Raw genomic sequence first — 24,758 nt, 5'->3', positions numbered from 1 at the left:
ATCCTCCAAAGCACTGAATAATAATTCAGTAATAATGATTATGCAGTGCAGTGTATATGCATTCATGATTCAGACGTGCAAACAGTTCAAGGAGCACATATAAATGACTGTACACATGTTACCATGCGAAGATGTGAAAAAAAAAATTCCTAGCTGTCACTTGTTAAAGTGCTGAAGATCAAAGGAGGTCGATGGTATTCATGATATGACTGTTTCACAGGCTCAGAATTTTTGTATAGAGATGGAATTGTTTTGCAAGGAGAAAAGCGACAGCTAGAAGTTACCATCGCAACAAAGTCATCACAGTCCCCCTCCCCCCTTAGCATTTGCCACGCGGCTAGTGGCAAACCCCTGAATTACCAGTAGTTTTTTTGAATCCCTCAGAAGCAAACTTTGTAAGAGTAACACAGTGATGATCTTGCAGTCTTTTCGTTATAGCTTGGGTTGGAACCAGATGCAAGCACAGTTACCCGCAATAGTGTTCATATTTCTGGCCAGTGCCCTGTTTCATAAAGCTCTTCGTAAAGTTACGCACAACTTTACAAAGGACTTGAATATGGCAAGCAAAGTGGGTTTCCTAATGATTGTTCATTTCAATAGCTAGGGTTGAAATTTGCAAAAGATAATGATTATTCTTACATATTAACAAATGTAGATGAAATATTGACATACATTGTACAGTCGTACGTAGTTAAAACATGAAGGGGGAAAAAATGGGCACACATATTGGCACTTCATATTTCAGTCGTTTGTGAAGTCATGCGTAAATTTACGAACAGCTTCATGAAACAGGGCCCAGGTAAGGTTGTTTAGAACCAGTTTCCCTGGCAATTAAATGGCTTTGACATCACACTTCTCTTTGCATTCCTCCAGGTATCATTCAGAAGGAGAGTCCAGGGGAGGAGGCAAAGTCCGAGCCAGAGATCAGCTTCCTGAGTCTCAAGCCGCAGCTGGTCCACCTCATGATCAACGGCTTCCGGTGTGAAAGCAACCCGCAGAACGCCCAGATGCTTCTCGGTGAGTACTGTATACGTCGTTTATTATTATCGCGTACAGATATTTTTGCAAATGAGGAGGTCACAAACATTTTCGTGAATTGACACAGAGGCCTTCATAAGTGCACTACTACCGTAACGTATGGTGACATTTTTGCTTGTTGTTAAATTTGCAGTCCAACTGCGATTTGCAAAATTTGTGAAAATTAAACCTGTGCGAAAATAACAGCTTATACAGTTGTTGCAACGCATGGGTTACACACTGGTAGCTGTTGGTAGCAAACCCTCGATGAATATCCCTTGTTCACAACTCGTGGACATATCCACAAAGTGCAATTTTTTACATACCACTCAGGCACTAAAAGATAGGTATAAGATACAAGTGTGGTATTCTTCACATATCATTGGGTAATGTGAAAATGAATTTTGTACCCTGGGCATTACCGAAGAGTTGTATGTGAGTCATGCTTTCACTTCTGGTAACTATGTGAGATTATTTGCAAATGTTCGGATGAGTTTACAGGTTTATAGTTTAATTAGATAAGTTCGGAAGTTGCTGCTATATGTATGGACATAAAATGGATTAAAATGGAAAATCGTTGTCACTGAATATTGCATGCGTCAATTATTTCCGTCAGGTGCCATGTACTTGTGTATCCTGGATTCCGCCGTGTGCGAGTCCATGGAGGCGAAAATCAACCGAACAGAAAAGAAGAAGAGCAAGGGATCGACCAGGTGAGATGAGGGATAAAATTCTTCAAACTGAGACCGTCAACGTATATGGGGAAACACAAGAAATGATCATATTATTTCATCCATGCACATATGCGTAAAAGGCCGTTGTTAGCCACAAGTCAAACATCAACTCGACCTTGGTGTGAGTCTGTCAAAACCATGCAGGATTAGGCTTAAGTTTGAGGGGATATTTGCCATGGATCAGTGGCAACTTTTTAGCAGGACCATGCCATTAACCTTTATCATTCTTGAATTATAGGTGAGCTTATTCGCAAGAACTTGCAAAATAAATGAATGTAACTTCTGATGCATTAGCTTCAAAGTAAACTTGTGGAATAAACTCCCCCCCCCCCCCCCCCCCCGAACATTTCTAATGAAATCCACAAGCACGTGTGTACAAATATATTGCCAATGATACGGCATTAACACTTTTTTCTCTCATTATGCAGCTTTAGCCTTTACTTTACTGCTGATTTCATGTAAATGTTGTGAAAGAAGGATTTTTCAGGGAGATTAGAACTTTTCAGTATTATGCATTTTTGAAAACATGGCAGATATCAGTATATATTTTCAAACTCTGTAGGCTAGACTCTAGGGCTCCATTTTATAAAAGTTGCTATGATAGCAACTCTCACTACAGTGGCAAGTGTCTTGGTAACAAGAATCGTGCTTTCTGATTGGCTGCTAGTACAAGAAGTTGCCATTCTAGCAAGAATTGCTATCATTACATCTTTTTAACGTAATGAGACACTGACGACAGACTATTGTGGAGGAAACTCATCCAAAGACTTTATTCTTTTGTTCTCAGCTCAATCAGTATGGAGGAAGGGGGTGACGGTGGGTCAAGCAGCAATACGCTGACGGGCAGTCTCTATGGTAGGTAACACTCTGGTGCGCATTCTCCATTTCTGCTCATACTTACCTTCCAATCGGCATAGATTTTTGTTCCGTTCCTTTCTTAATTGATGTCATGCGGTGTTGTGCAGCTTTAAGTAACAAGCGAAGTGCAGAATATTGATGATTGGGAACTTTGTCTTATAAAATGTTATTACCGGTAGTTTTTCTTTTGTAGCTACAAATGTTTGAAGTATTACTCTCTTTCTTCAGAGATAGATGTTTTGATGTGTGTTTTCCATCATTGTTCATCTTAGCAGGGAGGCAGCTAGAAATTGAATAATAGTGGTAGATCAACAGGTCTGTTTTCATGTCCATGCTGGGTTTAAAGGGACAATTGTGTTTAAATTTGCCACAGTCATCCAGTGATTGTTGAAAAAAACCCAAAATGAACACAAATTTGAGTTGCATTGGATGTGCGAAAGATTGTAAACACTGAAATCAAGTTTGAGTGTTGGATATTAAAGTCGAACTGAAGTAATAATTTCACAATCTAAAAAGAAATGAAACCAACTAAAAGTGTCAACATGGAGTCACTATTTCGTGTGGACGCTCAAGGGTGCATAAATGATAGGGCCTACACCTAAACCTCTTTACTGGACACTGCATATGTTGAAAGTGTGGTGTCTCTACTTTAGACTGTTTATTAAAGATGCATTTTTTTCAGAAAATGACTCGGGATTCATGTGTTCTAGTTGGAATCTTATGAAATTTTGACCATTGATTGGCCTTGATAACTTTTTAATTTTGAGCTTTGATTTCTCACAAATTAACAGGAAGTGAAAAAAGAAAAGATGCAACTTTGTCTACCAGAGCATCTCAATCCATTCCTTATAACTTCTTGTGTGAGCAAATGGCTGTATGCATACTGTTAGCAGTAGGACATTTTAGTCACTATCAGAGCACAAAGCACAAATAACAATTTACGTGATGACCTTCATTTTGCCATGCATAGATTTAGATTATGCAAAAGATTGACAAATTGGATAAGAAGTGTAAATGTGATGCATTCGTTCACCAGTGGATGTAGAGAGAGGATGCAGTGTGTACATGCATTATGTTTACAAATTCATTGTATGAACAAAAAAAAAAAGCAAAAAACTAGTAAAATTGTAAAATGGAGGAGGCTGAGGAGAGGCATTCACATCAAATGAGCATCTCATAGTTCCCAAGTCGACATTTTCCTTCTACCTATAGCCCTGACTTTGGTTCAGTACCTTTCCATTTATTTATTTTCCAAGTTTATTTGATTGTTTCCTTGTCCAGTTTTGTTCAAGTTTATTTGATCAAATGCTTTTCATTTTTGCATAAGTTTCCTTTTCCCCAAAACATTTAATGGTATCATCATCACTAACAGATCATGGAGAACATTCAGTTATAATTTACTGATTAGACGAAGTGATGTTATCATTTTATGATGAGTTCTTATCTTTCTGAAAGGTGATTACAAAATTGCATGGATAGGAGAGTTAAAAATGTTCCCCAACATTGCTTTTAGCTGGCTAGTACCTCTGCCTGTGTGTTATTTTTGTTTGAGATTTAATTCCCCTCCTTCCTGCCATCCAACTCTTCAGCTTTATTCGATGCTGCTTTCAAGGAAAGTGCAGAGTCCCCCGCCGCCCCAGGTAACCGAAACAGGGAGTGCACCAGAAATAAAGAAACAAGCTTGTCGACAAACAAACAACATTCATTTATTCACGCAGTCATTGTGTAACCGTCTGCTTTTCTCTTTCGTGTTTTTTCGATGCTTGAATCATAACCACAGACTCCACCCCACCCCTATCCCCTTGCTCTGTCTCTCACATCTCGGTATTCTATTGTTCTAACACCTAGTTGTCTTGCTCGTACAATGTAGATAGAGTCACATGACTTGGTTTCACAGCGTGAAGTTTGACGCACATTGCCATACATTTTTCATCATGTGCTCTCATACACACACTCAAAAAAAAGAAAGAAAAAGAAACCACACACACACACACACACATACACCTAAACACCTCCAATTATGATTAATTTGTGTCAGCTTCCATTTTGTTGTGCAAAATAAAAGACATTTCTTTTATTCTCACAGATTAATCTTAGAATAGATTATCACAGATTGTCATGGAAGTGACTAGAAGCCCACTTCTGTCCACTGATTTTTTTTTTAATTTAAGTTGTAATGAAATACCTACCATGAGGTGATGGACAGCTGACTGTTTGTTGTCATTTTTTTCTCATCCATAATATATCTTAAACAATGCTTGGTCAGTAGGATTATTTTCCTCTAGTATTACTATTTCATAGACGTTAAAATTCCCCATGATCCACATTACATTGCACACACGAGCAAGATAAATCCTTTCGATATTGCTTTTCTGGCGAGCAAGATTTATTAATCAGGATGAGTATATATTTCAGCACATGCTCTATATGTATATGCTTTGCTATATTACTTGTTTTTCCATGTTATCTCTCGGTATGAATAACTGCAGCACCTTTCTCTCCGTGATCTCACCCTGAATAACTCAGTTTTTCTCTGTGATTCCAGGATAATGTACTTTAATGGCTTTGCAAAACTACCAGGAATGAGTAGAGTTTTGTTGAGATTTCTGATGGTATTGGTTCAAAATAACCTATGGAACTAGGAAAGCACCCAGAGAGTGCAAACCTCCTCCAAACAGATCAATTCCACCCATAATATACACATATGCTGCAAAAAATTTTTGTATTTTCCAACGAAAACGAATCCTTTCTAGTGTCTCAACCTTCCTGCTGCGCCTCATGAGCACGTTTTGTGTGCATATGCACACCTCAAAAACATTCTGAGTTATTTTGCAAACAGACTGACAAACAGACAGACAAACCAATACAGGCAAAAACATAACCTCCTTGGCAGAGGTAATATTGCCCTTAGTATGTATAGCATCTGCTTTTTAGGAAAACAAGAAGGGATGGTCCTTATAGATAGGTGGCCACTAAAGACAGGTTTGCAAACACTTTGATTGCAACACACATCATAAGTAATTAATGTGCCTAACACCAATGTCTGCCATACATGTGTTAACCTGTTGAGGACGGTTTGATTTTGCTACAAGACATATTTCCCATAGACACTTGCCCGTGTATACTCAGGACTCGTCCTCAACGGGTTAATGTGAAAAGTCAGAAAACCTTACCAATTTTCTAGTGTAAGGAATACATGCGATAGAGTCCTCCAATATATGTTTCATTCTTTATTTTTTATAAAGTCTTCTTTGCCAGGTTAGGGGGGGGGGGGGGAAGCTGTTCATGAAAGTCAGAAATGTCGGCAGAAAGGAAGAGTAACTCATTGATCAGTGCGTCTAAAGGGATATACCTGTAGTCTGTGACTACTGGACAAAGTTTGATGTTTCCCATGGGAGGGGAATTAGATAGTGCATGAGATAGATGGTTCATACTGGAGGAGGTTGCCATGGTAACAGGTTTGACTGTATTTTTGCTACGGTAGTCTTTGAATGGAATGCAGTGCTCGTCGTTGGAGACTGACCACCGTTTGCAGTTCAATTGGTTAACAGTAGAGCTGGTTCTCTGCATGTCGTTTCTATCACAGTGAATGTGTTCATATTCTGTGGCATGGATAGCTATTGTGTTAGGTGACAGAAGTGATTACTGGTTATTGGTAACTGTAAGAGATGTTTTTCACTGGTTTCCATTTAACACCTGATATTCAGTGTCAAAACTTGCCTCTGTCCACTTTCATATACATTTATATTTGTCACATTTGTGCGCTGCATTTTATCACAATGTCATCAGAGAAGGAGAAATCGTGGCAATTGGACAAACTCGAGACTCAATTCATTTCCTATCTATTCTAGTTTCATCTTTCCACTTGTGCTTTTGGCATTAACCATCAGTATGTTTTGAGCGCAAGATTTCTCAATTTCATTCATTTGATACCATTTCTTTCATGCCATGAATTCTATGAGGATTTAATATGAAGTGCATTTATGCCTATCAAGAATGTGGCTAAATGCTGGGGGAGAGTATACCATTGCTCCTACAGAGTTTCATATATCAAAGTTACCCACTTATTACCTGCAAATTTGTGATTATTGTGTGTGCGCGCGTGTGTGTGTGTGTGTGTGTGTGTGTGTGTGTGTGTTTATGTTTGTGTATTTTTTAATCAATCATGATGTGATAAACCCAGCAGCCATTTTCATTTGTGATTTTTTTTTCTCCACTTGCCCTGTTTACCAGGAGCCTAGCCCTTTTTTCCGGTGTAAGGTTATTGATCTGTGTTCAGTGTTGCGTATGATACCACTACTAACTTTGTAGCTTTGTAGACTGCCAATTTGCAGACGCCAGTGATGTATTCCCTGAAGCACTGTGTGTCTTGCAGTAATTGTTGTTACCACGACAGCATCCTGACAACAACCAATTAGCTTTCAGCATGTGATCTGTTGTGGCTACAAATATTGCAACTTACAACTTACCATTGTCTTAATATAATAGAGCCCATTTGTACCTTGCCATCCACTGCAATCGATGTAGCAAAAATGGAAATGATAATAATTATTAAAAAAAAAAAATTCAGGCAGTAAATACTAGTAGGAATCATATTTTTGCATCCACACAATAGGGTGCCAGATAACGGTTGATAACTTGCAATTCAGTTAATTCATGGTCACAAAGCAGCGTATAATTCACCCTCATGCTTCTCACCATCAGAGGCTATGATGTGTAATACTGAAGAAGGGGATATTATTTCTTAACACCTTTACAGTGCCCTGTGATTGTATGCATTTGTTTTGAAATTAGCATTATACAGAGAAAAATGTGTGTTTATTTGGAATATGTACATGTATCCGCCAAGTAGTTACTTAAAGAAATTAGTCATAACTGGATTATACTGTATTAGTATCAATTAGCTATCTGACTGGTATTATGGTGCATTAATACAGTTTAGCTAAATTTACATATCAAGCAGCAAACTAACGTGCTCTTTACATTTTGTCTTCTGAAATATAAAAATATGTATCATAGTAAATCATATACGTTGTATATGTAAATCCTAAATGAATATTCATGTATATTACTAATATAGCCTGTTGAGGACATATCTATTCTAATCAATACACCTGTTATAAAGCTGACTCTATTTTATTGCTTTTAATTGTAGCTTTAGCTCAGGATGTGCAAAAAAAAGGTATCTATCAAAACAGTATCTTATTCCTGGTGTAAGGTTTCTCTATGTTAACCCAATTTATGCTACGCTTACTCCGTGTTCCTGGCAGCCATGGCAGCCCCGTTTGCCTGAAGCATAGTGCGCCGTTGGTAGATGGGATATTCTCATGTTTTTTTACTCCATACGACAACATTTTTACAGAGCGTGGTCAGGCTAGACTACTAATATTTTCTGTTGTGTCGCATTACCGACTACTGAGTACCTCCAAGTTTTGTTACGGCCTCTTACATTCTGTCATGTTTTGTTACGTTCATCTTGTTTTATTGTGGTATACAAACTTTCTCATGAGCACCTGAACTGCCATGGCAAAGTTTTTGACAGTTTAAAAATCTGACTCGGCATTCATGGCAATCTCGGCCTGTCACGTTTGCCCATTCCATCCCACCGCGTAGTCTCACGTCCATCCTGTTTTGTCCATGGTGGTCTGAAACGTGACTGCCGTGACCACCGGGAACATGGTGTGAACGCAGCATAATATCACTTCTATTGCTGTCTCTATGAGAGATGAGTCTCTAGATCTGACAATAGCTTTCCTAATCACATATCATTGCTGGGGCAACAAGACTTCGTACATGAAATTTTAATGAAAATGACTTTTTGGATTAATGGTCAGATAATCTGTTAAGTGATGTCCTGTCCAAATCCTGGCTGTCTTACCCCAAAAATAAAGCCACCATGGCATGTCAAAGGATAGGCTCTCCCATTTGATGCAGTGCTTTGGCTGCCATGTTTTTTTGTTCTCCTGAACATTTGACATTTTGAGGATACGAGGTCTTGTCGCCCCAGTGACAATATGTCTTTGTCTTAAGCCTGCTTGGGGTGATTAGTCTCCTTATTTAAAAACAAATAACACCTGCCAAGTTGTGAAAAGATATTGTAAATTGTTGGATCCTTTGATTGGACTTGGAATAGTTTCTTTCATTCCTCAATGAGCGTGGATGAACATTGACAAATGTTATGCAAGTTTGACCTGTTTAGTAACATTGCATGCATGCTGTTTACTTATCTTGATGGCCTTACTCTCAGTTTTCACCTTTTTTTTTTTTTGTACACTCACAGGATATTTTCTGTTCCTTGAAGATGTAATGTTTTAAAAATGTAAGATGCATTTGCTCGACTCTCACCAAAAAAAAAAAGAAATCTCATGTTCTTCTTTTTGCTGTCAATGGAATGTGTCATGATGTACCTTTTCGTAGTAATGTGTTTTGTCTGAGTGAACTTGACATATGCATTGTGTCTAGACCATATTTCAGAAAAACAAAACAAAACAAAACATATCTTCATGTTGCCATAGTTCATTTGACAGATGATGTGTTAGATATTCTTGTCACCCACAATTTCAATTTATGTATCACATCTTTCACAAAAGTATTCTGATGCAGCCAACTTCAGCAGACAAGCACCTGATAAATGAAAAGCATTTAATTTTTCAGCATTCACCAGTAGTTAGCATGGTTTTCTTGTAGGGTATGGTTATATATGATTTATACTGCACTCAATAAGATATAGTTGATGCAAGGCAAAATATAGTTCTTTTATTCATTCTCCTGTGCTGTGTGATTTCAAGAATAGAAGATATGAGATATACACAGTTCTATATAGTATTGTGTATGTGTGTGTGTCATAGTAGAATTTCAAACTGAATTAAATTTTGAGAGATTCATAGGGGCTGAAGGTAACTGAAGCCGTCTTGATGAATAAAGAGTTAGAAATGTTAGATTCACAAAATTTCACAAGAGACACAATACATTAGTAGCATCTATTGTGTTTGAATACCACATAAAATTAAAATCAAAAGGAAGCACGTATGTATCAAGTACTGTATATGGGTAGTCCAATTTCATTCCCACATTATTTGTATTTTTCTTAAGATTTGCCAATCCTGTAGCTTGAGTGAATTTACCATCATAATGCAGACCAGCTACCTTTTATTGCGGTATATACTGCTAAAGCCCACATCAGCTGTGGCAGCGGTGAGCTGTTAGAAGTACTCGCTCAATTGTGACTGTCTGTGAAATCAAAACATGAAATTCATTTTACCCAGCTGAGCACACACACACACACACACACACACACACACACACAAATCAGTCCCTTGAAAGTTTCCAGTTTTACAATATGTTATTCATGGAGGTCATGTTTTCTCTAACTGTCTTGTTCTGTTAGCCTATATTGTCTTGGGACCAACTTTTGACCATGTTTTTTGTGTTTGTCAAATACTAGTCACTGATTCTGCGTGGGTCATCTTTGTGAGATGCTGCCACCTGGTGTTCCAGCAGCTCATGTCCACCTGGATCAAGGACTGCGGGGTTGCCATGGCAGCGCTGGAGCTGTTGTCGGGTGTGGCCAGGATACCAATGAAAGTCCAGGGTGAGTTGAGTTGTGGACCATGTCCCATTGTCATGCAACGTAGACCTGAAAGCCCCAGCATTGTTTCCATAGCAACGATTATTTTGTTGGCAGCCAGCCACAATATATTGTAAAGATTGATTAATCGAAATTCCATGTGCATTGGTATGTACAGTAATCATATTGATGAATATTATGATTACATGAAAACCAAACAAGCTAAAATGAACACACTCAGCAAAAACGAAAAAAAAAATAGTAATAATAGATTTTAAAAAGAAATCAAAACTTGTGACGCCCTGGTATTTAAAGCTTTCCAAGATGAGTTTTGGTACTTTGCACTTCTTTGAGTTTGTCTGTATTTTTTTCCCAATACAAATAGTGATGTGTTATGTGAGTGTTGAATTTTGATGAATTTGGTCAATGTTTGGTGATCTATAATGTCAATAAGATCATGATTTGATAAACGTGACATCAAATCAACCTATAACATCTTGCTGTGAACATTTTCATTTGACATTATGAGTTGTGGAAGGTTAAGTGGGTGAGATGGACTCTTGACACGGTAACAGCCAACAAATGATTCTCTTGGTGTGTGGTGTCCTTTATATGGCTTTGGTTTCTTTTCTTTCTTTTTTTTTTTGGTAACAACAGGCATATCTTTTCATAACAGCTGTGTTGTGTTTACGTCGCTTCACCACAAAGAATGCCATGTTTGTTTTAATATACTTGCAATGATGCAGATCCGCTGGAGTGCAAGCGAAATGTCAAGTGGATCTGCGACCACATCGCCAAGCAGTGCAGCCAGCCGTCCGTCTTTCACTCGCGAGACCTCCACTCAATCATCGTGGCTGCCTTCCACTGCCTCACCGTCTGGGTGGTGGAGCACAGCTACCTCCTCAAGGACAGGGTGAGTTGAAGATGATTAAGATGACCAGAAGATAGTGAAGATGACTTGTTCATCTTTTCCTTTCTTCATCTCTTTCCTACCTTCTTAAGCCCCGTTATAACAGAGCCTTGTTACCGCAACGTCTGGGTAGCTTGCTGGTAAATTTTTCTACCCTGCCTGTTGAAACGGTCCCGGCAAAATGTTGCTTGGACATTGTCGTGATAACTTTTGCCAAATTCTACCCTAGCCAGCTCGGGTAAAAAAAATTACTGTGACATTACCTTGACATTACCTGGGTAACCCTTCTGTTAGAACGCAGCTCCGGTAACATTCCTTTGATACACTCAACACGCATGTGCAACATTGCAGACAGAATGATTGACGCACCTCGCGCTGATCACATGCATGGATTGTAACCACTGATCTCTAGACAGTTGAGATCGATTATTGTAACCGCGTTTTGTTTACTGACAGGCAGCGCTGGCCAGTAGGCATGCTAGTCACATCAGTGGACACACCCCCTTCGTAGAAACCTACCTGGAGAAGGTTTTGGGTGTGTGTCTGTTAGAATGGGTCCTCTCTCTCTCTCTCCTTCGGTTTTACTGCGCGAGGCTTGGAAGTTTGTTCTCTTCATGTTGCAATGTTGTTGCGGTAAGGTCTGTTAAAATGGGGCTTCATTCTTCCTAGTTTTCATCCTCCTTTTCTGTGCTTCCCTCTTTCTTTTCACATTGTATTTGTTTCTACCATCTCTATATGTTTTTGTCTCTCTCTCTCTCTTTTTCTTTCAATTCATATTCAGCCATGATTTGTTGTCTTGCTCATTCTTGAGTTGTGTTGGGAAGTTATGCTCTGAATATTGCCAGCTAAGAGGCTTCTTGCTTCAGACTATATCTTTTTTATTTTCTCACTCTCACTCTCTTAACCCCCCCCCCCCAAAAAAAAAAAAAAATAAAAGAATAGAAATTTAAAGAGAAAGTAAAAGTGGTAGATGTAATTTAGGATTGAATAGTGTGCACTGGAATGGAAGCAAACTTTGTGTGGTACTCACTCACTTGCATGGTCCGCAACAGTAGTAAAGAGGTGGCAGTATAATGGTTCCTCAGGAACCAGTCATTGTTACAGTAGAGCAATACTACCAACAATGCCCTGTAAAATGTCGCATTTCATTGACCCAAATCCAGGAGACACTGCAGATAGTGCTGGAGGTGGTAGAGCTGGGCATCTCGGGCACCAAGTCACAGCCCAAGGCCAGCATCCCGGCCGTCCTCAAGCAGGAGAAGGAGCTGAAGCCAACCTCCACTCGAGTCAAGAATGCCGCCCAGGGAGTGCTCTCCTGTATTCTCAACCAGCTGGTAAGGACTGACTAGTCTGCTGGCATCCTTAAAGGGGAAGTCCACTCCTGAAAATCATTTTGTTAGAATAGATGCAGAAGAAAATTTGAGGAACAGGATACTGTAAAAGTGGTTTCTTTCGCGTACAGATACTTTCGCAGTTTCCATTGGCGTTGACTTTTTCGCGTGTGTTTAAATTCGCGGTCCGCAGAATCTGTGAATTCACAGTCGGCAAAAACTGTTTTATTTTACACATGAAAACCCAAACTATAATCCAATTATTCTTTTATTTATTAAATAGAAATTGAAATTAGATGCAGGCTTACCTGAAATCCCATCTCTCGAGTACATTGCGCGGTATCGCTGTGTGTGCGTTGACCATCAATACACTCAATGCGCGGAATCTTCGTGTGTGTATGTGCGCAATAGCGTTGTAACAAGCGGCGAGTTCAAAACATTTCCTTGCGTGGTTAATTTCGCGCGACTTTTCAAAACATTTTCACATGATGTTACATCATGCGCGAAAATAAAACCACGGCGAAAGAAACCACTTTTACAGTAGTGAAAGTTTGAGCAAATTCTGATCAAAAGCAAGGGATTGATGATTTTTTAAAGTTACGATCAGTCAAGCACAAATCCGCAATTTTGTGATGTCACATGTGAGCTCAGCCCCAATTCGCTCGTTCTGTGCTATATGGTAAAAGATGTTTATTTTCCCATCAAGTAAATGTCCAATCCAACATGCATCCCTATTACATTCATTGTCAATAATTTCTGTGCAACCCCTGCATGGAAAAAAAAAAGTATATTTGTCAGAATTCCAAGAAAGGGAATTCCTCACATGTACAACAATCTGTTATCCAAAGACTGCCATTCAAACTCTTTACTTGCAGCTACACGTGAATGTCAAAGGTTGTGTCCATGATGCTGCTCATGCCAATTCAGTTTGCACTTTCCTTCACTGACACATGCAATTTACTACCAAAGCAGATACCATTAGTTTTCAGCCCTTATCAATCATGGTTTTGGGTATTAAGCGCAAACACTGTTCAGTGAAAAACTTTAATCCAGAGACACATGTTCAGGTATTCAGTGAGAAGCTTCTGTATCTGTTTTCTTCCTTGTGCATTGGTGATTATACAGCTGTAAGTTTCTGCTGTAATCTGATTTCTTGCTCTCCTGCCACCCTCCTCTCCCTCCTCTCCCTCCCCCAAACTCAGGGGTCCTTCCCAGCCCCGTGTGGACCCGCCACCGTGGTGTCCCTCCTGGATGAAGCCTCCCTCCTGCAGTACGTGGACCATCCCAACACCGAGGTCAAGCCGACCTTCAAGTACTTCGTCATGGACAACACCATCCTGCTGGCCATGCTGGAGGAACCTCTCAAATATGCCAAGGGTCAGTTGATGACCATCCGCCTTGATCTCATTCATTCCTTTCATTCATCCAAACAGCTGAAATACCTATTCTTGATTGATTATTTCCTCCTTGTCTGCTGTGTCTGGGCATTTGTTTGGTGATGCGACATTTCCTCCTGTGACAGTTGCTCTAGTCTTATTTTCTCCAAGGATGTAAGGTTAGGGTTGTGATAGGGTTTTTAGGTTAAGTTTGATGTGAGGATTAGGATTAGGGGTTAGGGTCATGTGTGCGGGTAGAATTTATGTTTGGCTTAATGGCCAGCAGATATTTCGTGGGAGCAATTGTTGCAGGAGCAAGTGTCATGGAACTGTTTTTTTGGGGGGTATGGAGATCTGTCTGTGCAAAAACAAAGTGAGAAGAACAATATGAGAGACATGGAGGTCATATGACCTACCTGGCTCCTGTCAGGTGCCCACAGAACATTAGGTGAAATGCTTTTATTAAGAGTCAAGTGGTTATAATTTCAGTTGTCACTTGTGTGTTTGATCTGAAGTTTCCTTGACCTTGAAGTGAGTATCATTGCCTTTATTTTGTATGTAGTTTGAAATAAATCAAATATAAACATGAAATGTTGAACCAAGGAGACTTGAGTATTATTTGTACCCAAAGATGCTGGCAGAATTTCTTCTGTATTTTTTCACTGTTTTAGAGAGCTGTCAAATATATGAAACTGCAAACCTGAGATTAAAGGGAAATATAGACATTAGTGCTTGTTCTTGAATTGTTTGATCTTCAGAACCCTTGCCAACAGTGACCACCATTATCCGGGGCCCGACTGGTCGCCACGTCTGGACATTCCAGCTCAGGCACTCGTCTCGCAAAGACCAGGTAGATTGCCACAAACTTACGTGTGTGATTGACTGAGAGAGTTGAGTTATGAAAGAGAGCATAGGTATATGTGTAAGGTCAATGCAATAACTCCTATGCCAGATGATTATTGATATCCTGTATGTATCTCTCTTCAAATTTGTCATGCCCAACCTCCTCATATTGAATGTGGTTCGAAACCTATCATTCACTGACAGAGCCAGCTACTATGTACAAATGCAATTTTGATGCCGTTTGTTAGGATGGAGCGCTACGTTACGGTATATACATACTCGTGTAAGTGGAAAAGGCTCTCACAAGGGACCCTATTGGTTCAAGTCCCTCTCACACCTACATCCTCGGACAAGGTGTATTATGAGTACCTAGCAGTGCTTAGGTAATACACAGCATAGCCCAGTTGGGGGGGGGGGGGGGGGAGGTGTTTAATATACTGAAGAAACTGCCATGATTAGATGAGAATGTATTGTATCATAAGAAGCCATTTTAATAAGTGAATGTCGTGGCAACCCTTTCTCGAAATCCTTTCCAAAAGGAGGCGGCTCAGAGGCGGCTGATCTACCCGGGGAGGCCGGAGCCCAACGACAGCATGGGAACCCATCATGAGATCACCTCCAAATACTTCCCAGACTCCATCAACAAGATTCCCATCACCAAGGCGTAAGTAGCTATCATGTTCATCCTCATGTGTCAAGCAGCCATGTGATTTCAGCTGATGACATGACTAGGTTTTTAATGATGATTAATGGCAGTGCTACGTGAGTTGGAGAATGGTGATCTGGTGATGAGGTTGCCAAAGACTCGTCGTGATGTGGTAGTGATAAGAATCAAGCAACCAATCAGCATGCCCCATCAAATCTCGACAGTGGCAGCCACGGTGTCTTTATATCTGTTCTCACAGCGGCCAACCATCTTGTAGGGAAATTCTTTTTTTTCTTCATTGTAACACTGTGGACAGCAATTATGGTCTAACAAGGAAATGAACTCTGAAAAAGCTTGGTGAATTAGGCTGCGTTCATGCGGAACTAGAATTGCGTTTCTAAACACGTTTAGTCGCTAAACGTGTTTAGTTGCGTTGCGTTCATGCGATTTTTCCATTTAAACGCGTTTCAAAACGCCGATCTGAAACGCGGAAAAAAGGGCGTTTTGAATCATGATTCTGCCAGAATCACGATCGCAGAAACCGCATGAACGCAACCGTGATTTCAATCATGATTCTATGACGTCATTGTGCGCTGTGCGCATGCGTGTTTCTTATTGGGTATCCCACAGCTTCTTGTTCTGTTCGCGCGCTTGTGTACGTCTTATAAATCGTGTGTTTCGGTACCATACTTGCACTTGTTTGTTTACATCAACGCCATACACCGATTCTATGCTAGTATCTAGCTGTTTAATATAATAATACATGTAATTACTCTCCGATTGAGTTGACAATAGTAATAGCTGCAGCGCTGTGTCTACCAAGGGAAACAATTGGAGAGACGAAGAATTAAGATTATTCCTCGATCTGTGGGCAGAGCTTGAATGCCACAGCTTACTGGAAAGTATTCACCGAAATAAAAACGTAAAGGCCTATACTAACTGATCAGTTGGCATAAGGAGGTCTGGCTCGAGTTGCAGAGACAAGGTCAAACTGCGCAGTGCGCTGCGCAGTGGCAAAGGATGAGCAGAGCCAGAACAATCAGCGTTGCGAAAGCCCGCATGAACGCTCTTCCGCTGAGACCGTGATTTGAAACGCCGTTTTGAATCATGATTCATGTTTGTGATTCTGGCTACGAAATTCGCATGAACGCGGCCTTAGAGCAATGTAAAACAAGTGGTAAGCTAAATTCCTGATGTTAAAATGTCCATAAACTTCATCTATTACTTCAGTTTGAGCCTTTTCATGGCAAATAATATCATGTATTGGTACATAGCCCTTTGATGATACCCTTGATTTCCCATGCAAGTAGCTTTCTCCAATCAGAAGACTGAACTGCGTGTAGCTTGATTGGAATCAGTCTTTCCTCTCTGTTCATCCTTTGTCCGGTTACCACCATTGTATGCCACCAGGGACCAGAGCATCCCGAGCCTGTCCGAGATCGAGACGGAGGAGTCCGGGGAGGACCACGTCAAGCTTGGACGACTCCTGCAGGACCAGATGGAGTACGAGGCCCTAGTCAGCGAGACGGCCAGACGGGAGAAGGGCCGGGCGGACTACCCCAACCCCCAGACGGAGACCAAGCCCCCCAGGCCATCAGGGGAGTTCAGCCCGGCCAGGCTTCTCCTCTCCCACCTCGGATACCTCTCCATTGAGAGTTTGCAGGTGAAAACTCATTTCATCATAAGCCCACAATAGAATTAGGTTGACGGTTGACTGGCTGCTGTGATTTATTTCTCATTCAGTCAAGTCAGTGTATTTTCAGTGATCGAATAGTTGTACAGGCTTTTTAAAACTGATGGTGATCCATATGTTTTCTTGGGTTAGGAAATCAGAAGAGCTTACTAAAAACCATAACACCTTCAAAATGTCATTTATGTATAGAGATAGAGAAGCAGCAAGCAGCGGTAGTTTTTTCATGCAGCATTTAAATAATTTGGAACCTGATAATAATTTGGGAACCTGACTCTCTACTTCATTGTAAGGGAAAGTTTGTTATAATTGTGTTCATTATAATGGGAGTGCACTGTAACCCAGAGTTAATCGATGTCTCTTTGGGTACAGAACATCTACTCCATGTTTGCAGAGCCAACATCCTGATTTCTGTCGCAGTTAATACTGTCTTTTAATCGTCATAATGCACCTGCTAATGTCCAGTCAAAGCTTCATGACGTGATCATTTGGTGTGGATTCATTGTTCTTCTCGTGTGAACAGGGTCCAGAGAACACTCACCTCCCGCCGGCCTTGGTGGCGCTGGATGAGAGCCAGGCTGGTTTCACCGGGGACCTCCTACAGCTGGACCAGATCCCCAGCCGGACCTTCGACACCGCCTTCATCTTCTACGTCAAGACGGGCCAGAAGAAGGCAGAGGAGATCCTCAAGAATGTGGTAGGTGAACCATGTGATCGACGGGATCTAAACTCGGGCGAAAATCCCAGTCTTAATCCTCTTCCGTGCCCACTTACTTTGCATTTTTAGTTGCTAATCTTTTTCATCAGCATTCTGTAAGCCATCCAAGCGTGACCCAGTCGTAAATGTAGCATGCCCACTCAAGCGTAGCAACATGCCTCAGGCCAACAGGAAGGCCATGGTGTCACAATAGCCAATAGGGATTAGGCGGATTAGGTAATCCCCTTTCAGTGACAGTTACTTTCCAGACATCTGCACCAGTTAGCAAAGAAAGCACCAGGCATGCCCACTCATCAACGAAGCGCAGTGAGGGTTATTGCAGTGAATTAGTCATCTCAGTCTGTCTTTCATGTATATACTAATAAGAATGTGTTTCAGGGCTTGACATTAGCCATGACTGTAAAAATATGTGTTGGGCCACCAAATTTCAAAAGGCTTGCCTTTTGGTGGCCCCATCTGGCAGCTAAAATTCTAAAGGAATTTTATATATCCATATATTTCAGGCCACCATATTCTTATTTGACCACCAAATCATTTTGGCCACTAAAATTTTAGTGAAAAATGCAAGTGTAGATCCATGTGAATTTAATTGTGTTGTTGGTTTTTTGTAGTGTTATCTTTGGTAGTCCCAATCCTGGTACAACTATTTGTCTGTGTGTGTTTGTGCATATCAGCTAGACTTAAGTGTTGCTAGTTCTCTCATCAGCTCAGTGACTGACTCACCGTGACTGAATACACACCCCCAAAACATCACACACCTCTGTATATGCCCCTTATTTCTATGCTCATGTCCTCTCTATGATTTCCATGTGACAGAAATCACAGGAGAATGTGCAATACCAGTTCCTAGAGTTCCTACAGGCCCTGGGCTGGCCTGTTGTGATTGGTCAGCATGCAGGCTGGACGGGTCACACGTCCACCTCCTGGAAGATACCAACATCTGCCTCCAAGGAAACTGAAAACTCTGGTGAGTGACTTTCTTCAAGAAAACAAGCAAACAAATAGACAAAACTTCCAACAAACTTATGCACATACTTGGTACTTGGTACTTGGTACTTGGTAGATGTCCTCCAAAAGGCTCCGTAATAGGTGCTTAAACTGGAGGTGTGTCGTATGCGGTCAATCACCAATTTACAGTGCTAATTTTGTGGTCCTTTCTAATTCTGTTTTAAAACTACCTAAAGACGGTTGGGTAACGACTGAAGAGGGAGTGGCAATTCAGGGAAGGCAATGCACATCATTAATCACTTGAAATAATCACTATCACATACAGTCATGCAGAAACGTATATCTGTTTGCATGTAAATCATTTGGCAAAAATTCAGTAGCTGTCATGATGAGTCCGTCTGAATACAGAACTAATACACATTTCATAAATACTAGTCTTCACTCACCTTTCAACATTCATCCTAAGAAATTAAGCCTTGCAGAAAAAGACAGGGTTCTCTTGTTCCTACATATGACCATTAGAAATTATTTTGATGGATGTGAAAAGGATGAAGCCTTTTTAATATGGTTAGAAAACTTTCAGCACTTTCCACTGAAATGGATACAACATCGATGAGTATTATTAGTGCTAGGTCCAAATGTAGTTCCTGTTTAAACTTTCAACACTTTGCGTTGAAGTGGACACAACATAGATGAGTATTATTAGTGCTAAGTCCAAGTGTAATTCCTGTTTAAACTTTCAGCACTTGGCATTGAAGTGGACACAACATTGATGAGTATTTTTAGTGCTAGGTCCAAATTTAGTTCCTGTCTAAATTGCAAGTAGAGTCATTTATCAAGGGAGTTCTAGATTTGGATTCTAACATCAAAGTTCTAACACTATCAATGCAAATCAGTGAGGTAGGTTGTAAGGTTCAATTTGAAAACATCTATGGAAGATGCTTATTGTAAACATATGGGAAGGTTATTCCAAAGTTTTGGGCCCATGTATGAAAAAGCATAATCCCCCACTTATGTTTGATTGGAGGTATCTATAAGATTTGTGAGTTAAATGAATAGAAATTTTGTGATGGTACATTCTGTATAAGAAAGTTATGCTTAGAAGGTTTGCAAAATGATGGAACTGGAATAAAAATGATGCTATCCTCTAGATGCCAGTGTGGCAGAAGAGACCCATGGTGGCAGTCTGTACAGCGGCAGAAAGCAGGTCCTCTACTTTGCCGACTTCTCGTCGGAGATTGCCTTCGTCGTACCCACAGAGGAGGAGGCCAAGCCCGGTTCCACGGAAGGTACATGTATTTTCAGCATCAGATTTTAAACTTCATTCTTGTGGTGGCACGTTCAGACCCTCATTGTAGCCAGTATTTCCACTGTTGCTTCTTGTGTCTGTTTTCTTTAATCTGTACATCCCTCAAATTTCCTTAATGTGTTCCTCTTTTGAGGATTCAGTTGGCTTTAGATGGTTAGAGATGGGAAAAATGTACGCAAACGAGGGAGAGTGTTTATTTTGTATCTAAATCAGGAAATGACATGCAATTATTTGTAAGTCATTCTGAAAATCCATGGTGTTATGTTATAGTGGGGCTCACTTAAAATCTTGATAATGTATTCAGACGATGGAAGAATCAAATGTTTCCGTGAGAGAATCTTTATCCATATCCTGTCATTTTGTACTTAGTTTCTCTGTGTCATTTCTGATTTCTTCGTTTGTCATCTTAGCATTTTATTTCATGTATTTTTCATGTGTTTAGAGCATATATTTCCTCTTCCATATTGATGTGATATCATAACGAAAAAAAAAATGGCAACTGAAAAAGAATAGTATTCTGGTCTTCATATTGAAAGATTTTCTCCTGTTTTTGCCATCTTATGTATAGACTCTGCTCCACTGGCACCTGTTCGGGAGGACTCCAGAAACCAACCTGGCCCTCCGGGGCCCGCTGTGGTGGCCCCAGGAGCCCCGGTGGTCCAGGGAGCCCCAGGGGCGCAGCGGCCCGGAGTGGACCTGGAGGCCAGCGGTTCCAGTAGCAACAGCAGCCTGGCGGGCTCCCTGGCCGGGTCCCTGGAGCGCCCCTCCCGTAAGGTGTCCACCAAGGGGGGCTCGTCCCCGCCCCCTGAGCTCAAGGTCATGGTAGTATGGCTGGAGAACTTTGAGGACCACCAGGCATTCCCAGTTGGTGAGAAAAAGTGATGTCTTTTTTTTTTTTTAATCAAACTCTATCAATGATTATTAGTGCAGTGTGTATGCATAAAATCTGTTATGGTCAAACCTGTCCTTAGTGGTCACTCAAGGGGAACAAAGAGAGTGACTGTTAAAGGCAGGTGGCTGCTGTAGACAGGTTATCCACATTTTGTTTGTACAGCATATTATATACATGTCTTACCATTGCATACATCTATGTACTCACTTGTACTTGTATGTGTATTGTTTTTCTTGCACTGAAGATGTTGCTGTTATTGATCAAGTTATTGCACAGTAATAGCGTGCATACAGCGGGCAAGCTTTTTATAAGTTCATCATTATGCCTGAATGGCATATGAATGCAGTAGTGCCGATCACTGAACTGGCGACCATAAATGAATGAATAACTAGCATGACTGCAAAGCAGAAAAACACACCAAATTATCGGCTCGGCTGCAGCTTTGTATGGGTCTGTGGCTGCTATACACAGGTTCTTTAACATGACTTTTCTGATGGGGGGATTTTTCAATGGCTGCATACAACAAGTGGCTTCTACAGTAGGTTTGATGGTATATTGATGAGGTGGAATATGCAGTGTTTCATTGCAGGGTTTTATTGTTGTATGTGTGTGTGTGTGTGTAAAACTCTGCAGCCGATCTCCTTGCCAAGACGAGCACAGGTTCAGAGAACCTCGCCATCAGTTGCAACTCTCTCAGCAAGGTGCCCGACCCCTCCATCATGATCATCTACATTCACCTGCTCAAGAGTGGACTCTTCCGCATCCACATCCAGAGCAGGTGAGGAGTGGAGAGTAATTTTTTTTTTTGTCTCTTTCATTGAGCACCCAGTGCAGTATTTGAGCTGAAACCTGACATTTCATCAAGTCTGGTAGAATTATGTGTAATAATGGGTTTCACTGACAGTATGCCGCCATCAAATGAGGTGTTTGGATATTTTGAAATAACACCATTCCCAGTCATTTTTCATGATTTTTTCTTTAAGATCAAAATCATATGTTCCTGCACTTTTCTTGTATGTTTTCTGCCTCTCACAACCTTGTGCTGTCTCATTGGAAATTACCTCTCCTCTTGCACTTCAGTGTAGGTCCGAATTCAGGAAGATGGTTTTTAATTTAGACCATGGTCTGAAATAAGCCTGAAATAGGCATACCTTTGACATGAGCGTATCAATGCACGTTTGTTACTGGACGTCTGTTGGCGTATGCAGTCTGTCAATCGTATTCATGCAGAAGAAATTTGCATAAACTGTGGTTTTCATGAATTCGGGTCATTGAGTCATAATGAAGGAGACTTACTTTGTTCTTTTTTTAAATCTGACTTTTTTTTTGTAAGGGATTGATACTGATATTTTGATTGGCTTTTGAATTGCCTTTATTTGTGTATATACTTCAACAACATTGTAATCACACTTGGGTAGGATTTGAACCCACAACCTCCCAATTGCTAGACAGACGTCATATCCATGTGACTACTGAGATATGATGATGTCTGTCTAGTAATCAGGAAGTCTTGGAATCAAATTCCCACCTGAGTGTGTATGCCCATGATTTTTATCATACATGTAGCTATTACTCAAGCACTGAATGATCAGTGTTTATTTATGTCAATAAAGGGCAATTTGTCAATAAGATACAATAAAAACATCTTGACGCAAGAATCGTGAATTTGAATAAAACATTGTAATCATTATGCCCTGCTGTAGCTGCACCATGGCAATACCCCTGGTGGACGGGATGGTGGTCAGTCGGCGGACGCTGGGGACGATGGTCAGACAGACGGTCATCAACACTTGCAACCGGAAGAGGCTGGAGAGCGAAAAGTGAGTCCGGCTAATGTCTTGTCTATTCACTCACTGTTTTGTTCTTTTAAAGTTAGTATCTAAGGTGCATGTCATTCATTTGTGAATATTTGCACCTGTGCTAAAGTGTGGGAACCAATTGTCAAAATACCCCTCGCTATTAATTTAGGGAGTTTTCGGTTGACGATGCAGTGAGCTGTGTGTCACAGGAAGTAACCAACCTGATAGGACCATGTCCTTCTGTCCAGTGTGCCTCATAAGCTTGTTCGCATATGTGCGATGCGTCAGCTCAGTGGAATTGCAACTTTCCCAGGTGCTGATGTGTGTATGACATCATAAACAATATTGCTCCTTCGACTCTATTTTGGCCTTCTGCCGTTGCAGATTTGAGGCAACAAAGGACTTTATTAAAGCTTTAGAACTTAAGCTTAAAACTGTCAGGATATAGAGCATGTTGGCCTTCAAAATGGCTAAAATCTGGGATTTCAGTCTTGAATTGTTTTTGTTTTTTGTTTTCCTGATTCCAGGTCATGAGGTTTTTTAAACTTCAGCAATTGTCATATGACCGAGTGGTCCCGAGTTTGAGCCATATTAGGAGTCATTGTCTCTTTTTAGTATTTGGCTGAAGTTTCTTATCGAAATTACATCTTTGACTTCCTGTTTCTTATTTAGTATCAGGAAGTGTTGACATAGATAATTCCTGAGGGAAAAGAAAATGTACGTAACTGAAGAAGGGAAAAAAAACAAGCGCAAACAGAAAGAGAGAGAGATGAAAAAAGAAACAAAAAAGCAACAACAAACAAACACACTCTGTCATGTTTTGTTTGGATGTTTGGCGTATGTGTGTGACATGGTTTCTTTTTCATTTCATGATGAATTTGCCTGAATCTCTGGCACACCTCAGCCCTAGATTTGTCAAGATGGTCTCTCTCTCTCTCTCTCTTGGGTGTAAACTGACGATTAATTCATGCCATTTGCCTTCATTCAGGCACGTGAGAGGGAAAAAAATAGAATTACCATGTGATGTTTTGCCAATAAGTGTGGTGGAAAGTAAAAACTGGATAATGTGTCGCCAGTATTTTTTTTCTAAAGTCATATGCTGATGGTAGAGCAAATGTTGGTGGTCATCCGGTCACACTACTTTACAACCGGAGAAGTTCGTGGCATGAAATTTCGCAAAATGTGGACCATGAAAAAAATTACACGTATACTACATGGACTGGATAGTGTAAACAGAACCTGACACTTGCATTTTGCTTTTGTGAATCGTGTCTTGTGAAATTTGCAAAAGTTTCATGAGCGCAAATATTTACGGTTTTTCAGTGTGTGTGATTGTTCCTCTAACAAACTTGCTCACATTTGTTTGGTCCACAGATATTCACCTCCTCACGTGAGAAGACGGCAGAAGATCCAGGAACTAGTCCAGAAGTACCACACGAAGCAGACTGTCTCAGAGTTCTACACCAGTCTCTTCATGTCTTGACCGTCCCTGATTCAAAGGGTCCAGCAGGGGCCAAACTCATTCATTTGTATTCACACACGTATGTAGGATATGAACACGCGAGAACATGGCTCGGGGTTGGGGTGGGGGGACTTCAGTCATACACTTGTAATTGTATTCACAGACCTTCAAGTTGTGTTAACACAAAGAGTCGACATGGTAACTACAAGGTGGAATCTTCCATTATGTAGGCTAGTCTTGATTTTAGCATAATCATTGCCACTCCAGTAGAACACAATTTTCATACAAGCCAGTGATTTTACAATTTCGTAGAGGTGGTGAACTGTGCTACAGATTTTAAATAAGGACTACATTTTCAAAGAATCCCATAATTTGATAATCCTGTAAAAGATGTTGAACTGTGCTACAATCTGTAAGTAAGGGCTCAAATTTGAGAAAATCCCATCATCTTGTAATCTTTTGATGATTGTGAATTGCATCACAAGGTATACATAAGGACACAATTTTGTGAGAATCCAGTAATTTGATGATCTCTGAAAGACTTTGACCTGTAGCTGCCAAACTCCTAATTCTATCAAATTGATGTATATACCTACTTTAACCGTGATTGGACAGAGCCATGTGGAAGGCAAGAAGAGGATGGCCACAGTCTTGCAAT

At 40.5% G+C, this 24,758-nt stretch overlaps 1 protein-coding gene across 1 annotated transcript in view; it reads left to right on the top strand.

Annotated features, from left to right (window-relative positions):
* LOC139711045 (ral GTPase-activating protein subunit beta-like) overlaps positions 1 to 24,517 on the top strand; it is a 43,740-nt gene extending 19,223 nt beyond the window's left edge. The window contains exons 10-27 of the mRNA XM_071622966.1: positions 874 to 1,017; positions 1,634 to 1,730; positions 2,539 to 2,606; positions 4,199 to 4,249; positions 10,054 to 10,200; positions 10,923 to 11,089; positions 12,250 to 12,420; positions 13,620 to 13,794; positions 14,552 to 14,643; positions 15,176 to 15,300; positions 16,693 to 16,945; positions 17,496 to 17,669; positions 18,507 to 18,661; positions 19,797 to 19,927; positions 20,516 to 20,815; positions 21,473 to 21,617; positions 22,543 to 22,659; positions 24,013 to 24,517. Coding sequence (XP_071479067.1) covers positions 874 to 1,017; positions 1,634 to 1,730; positions 2,539 to 2,606; positions 4,199 to 4,249; positions 10,054 to 10,200; positions 10,923 to 11,089; positions 12,250 to 12,420; positions 13,620 to 13,794; positions 14,552 to 14,643; positions 15,176 to 15,300; positions 16,693 to 16,945; positions 17,496 to 17,669; positions 18,507 to 18,661; positions 19,797 to 19,927; positions 20,516 to 20,815; positions 21,473 to 21,617; positions 22,543 to 22,659; positions 24,013 to 24,121 — 2,621 coding nt within the window. The 3' untranslated portion in view covers positions 24,122 to 24,517. The remainder of the gene's footprint in view (positions 1 to 873; positions 1,018 to 1,633; positions 1,731 to 2,538; positions 2,607 to 4,198; positions 4,250 to 10,053; positions 10,201 to 10,922; positions 11,090 to 12,249; positions 12,421 to 13,619; positions 13,795 to 14,551; positions 14,644 to 15,175; positions 15,301 to 16,692; positions 16,946 to 17,495; positions 17,670 to 18,506; positions 18,662 to 19,796; positions 19,928 to 20,515; positions 20,816 to 21,472; positions 21,618 to 22,542; positions 22,660 to 24,012) is intronic.
* Positions 24,518 to 24,758: the final 241 nt, after the last annotated feature.

The sequence above is a fragment of the Diadema antillarum genome, unplaced genomic scaffold (assembly GCF_040938485.1).
Source record: "Diadema antillarum isolate AM-2024a unplaced genomic scaffold, OU_Dant_1.0 seq00001605_RagTag, whole genome shotgun sequence".
Taxonomy (NCBI): domain Eukaryota; kingdom Metazoa; phylum Echinodermata; class Echinoidea; order Diadematoida; family Diadematidae; genus Diadema; species Diadema antillarum.
This window is presented reverse-complemented; position numbering and strand designations above follow the sequence as displayed.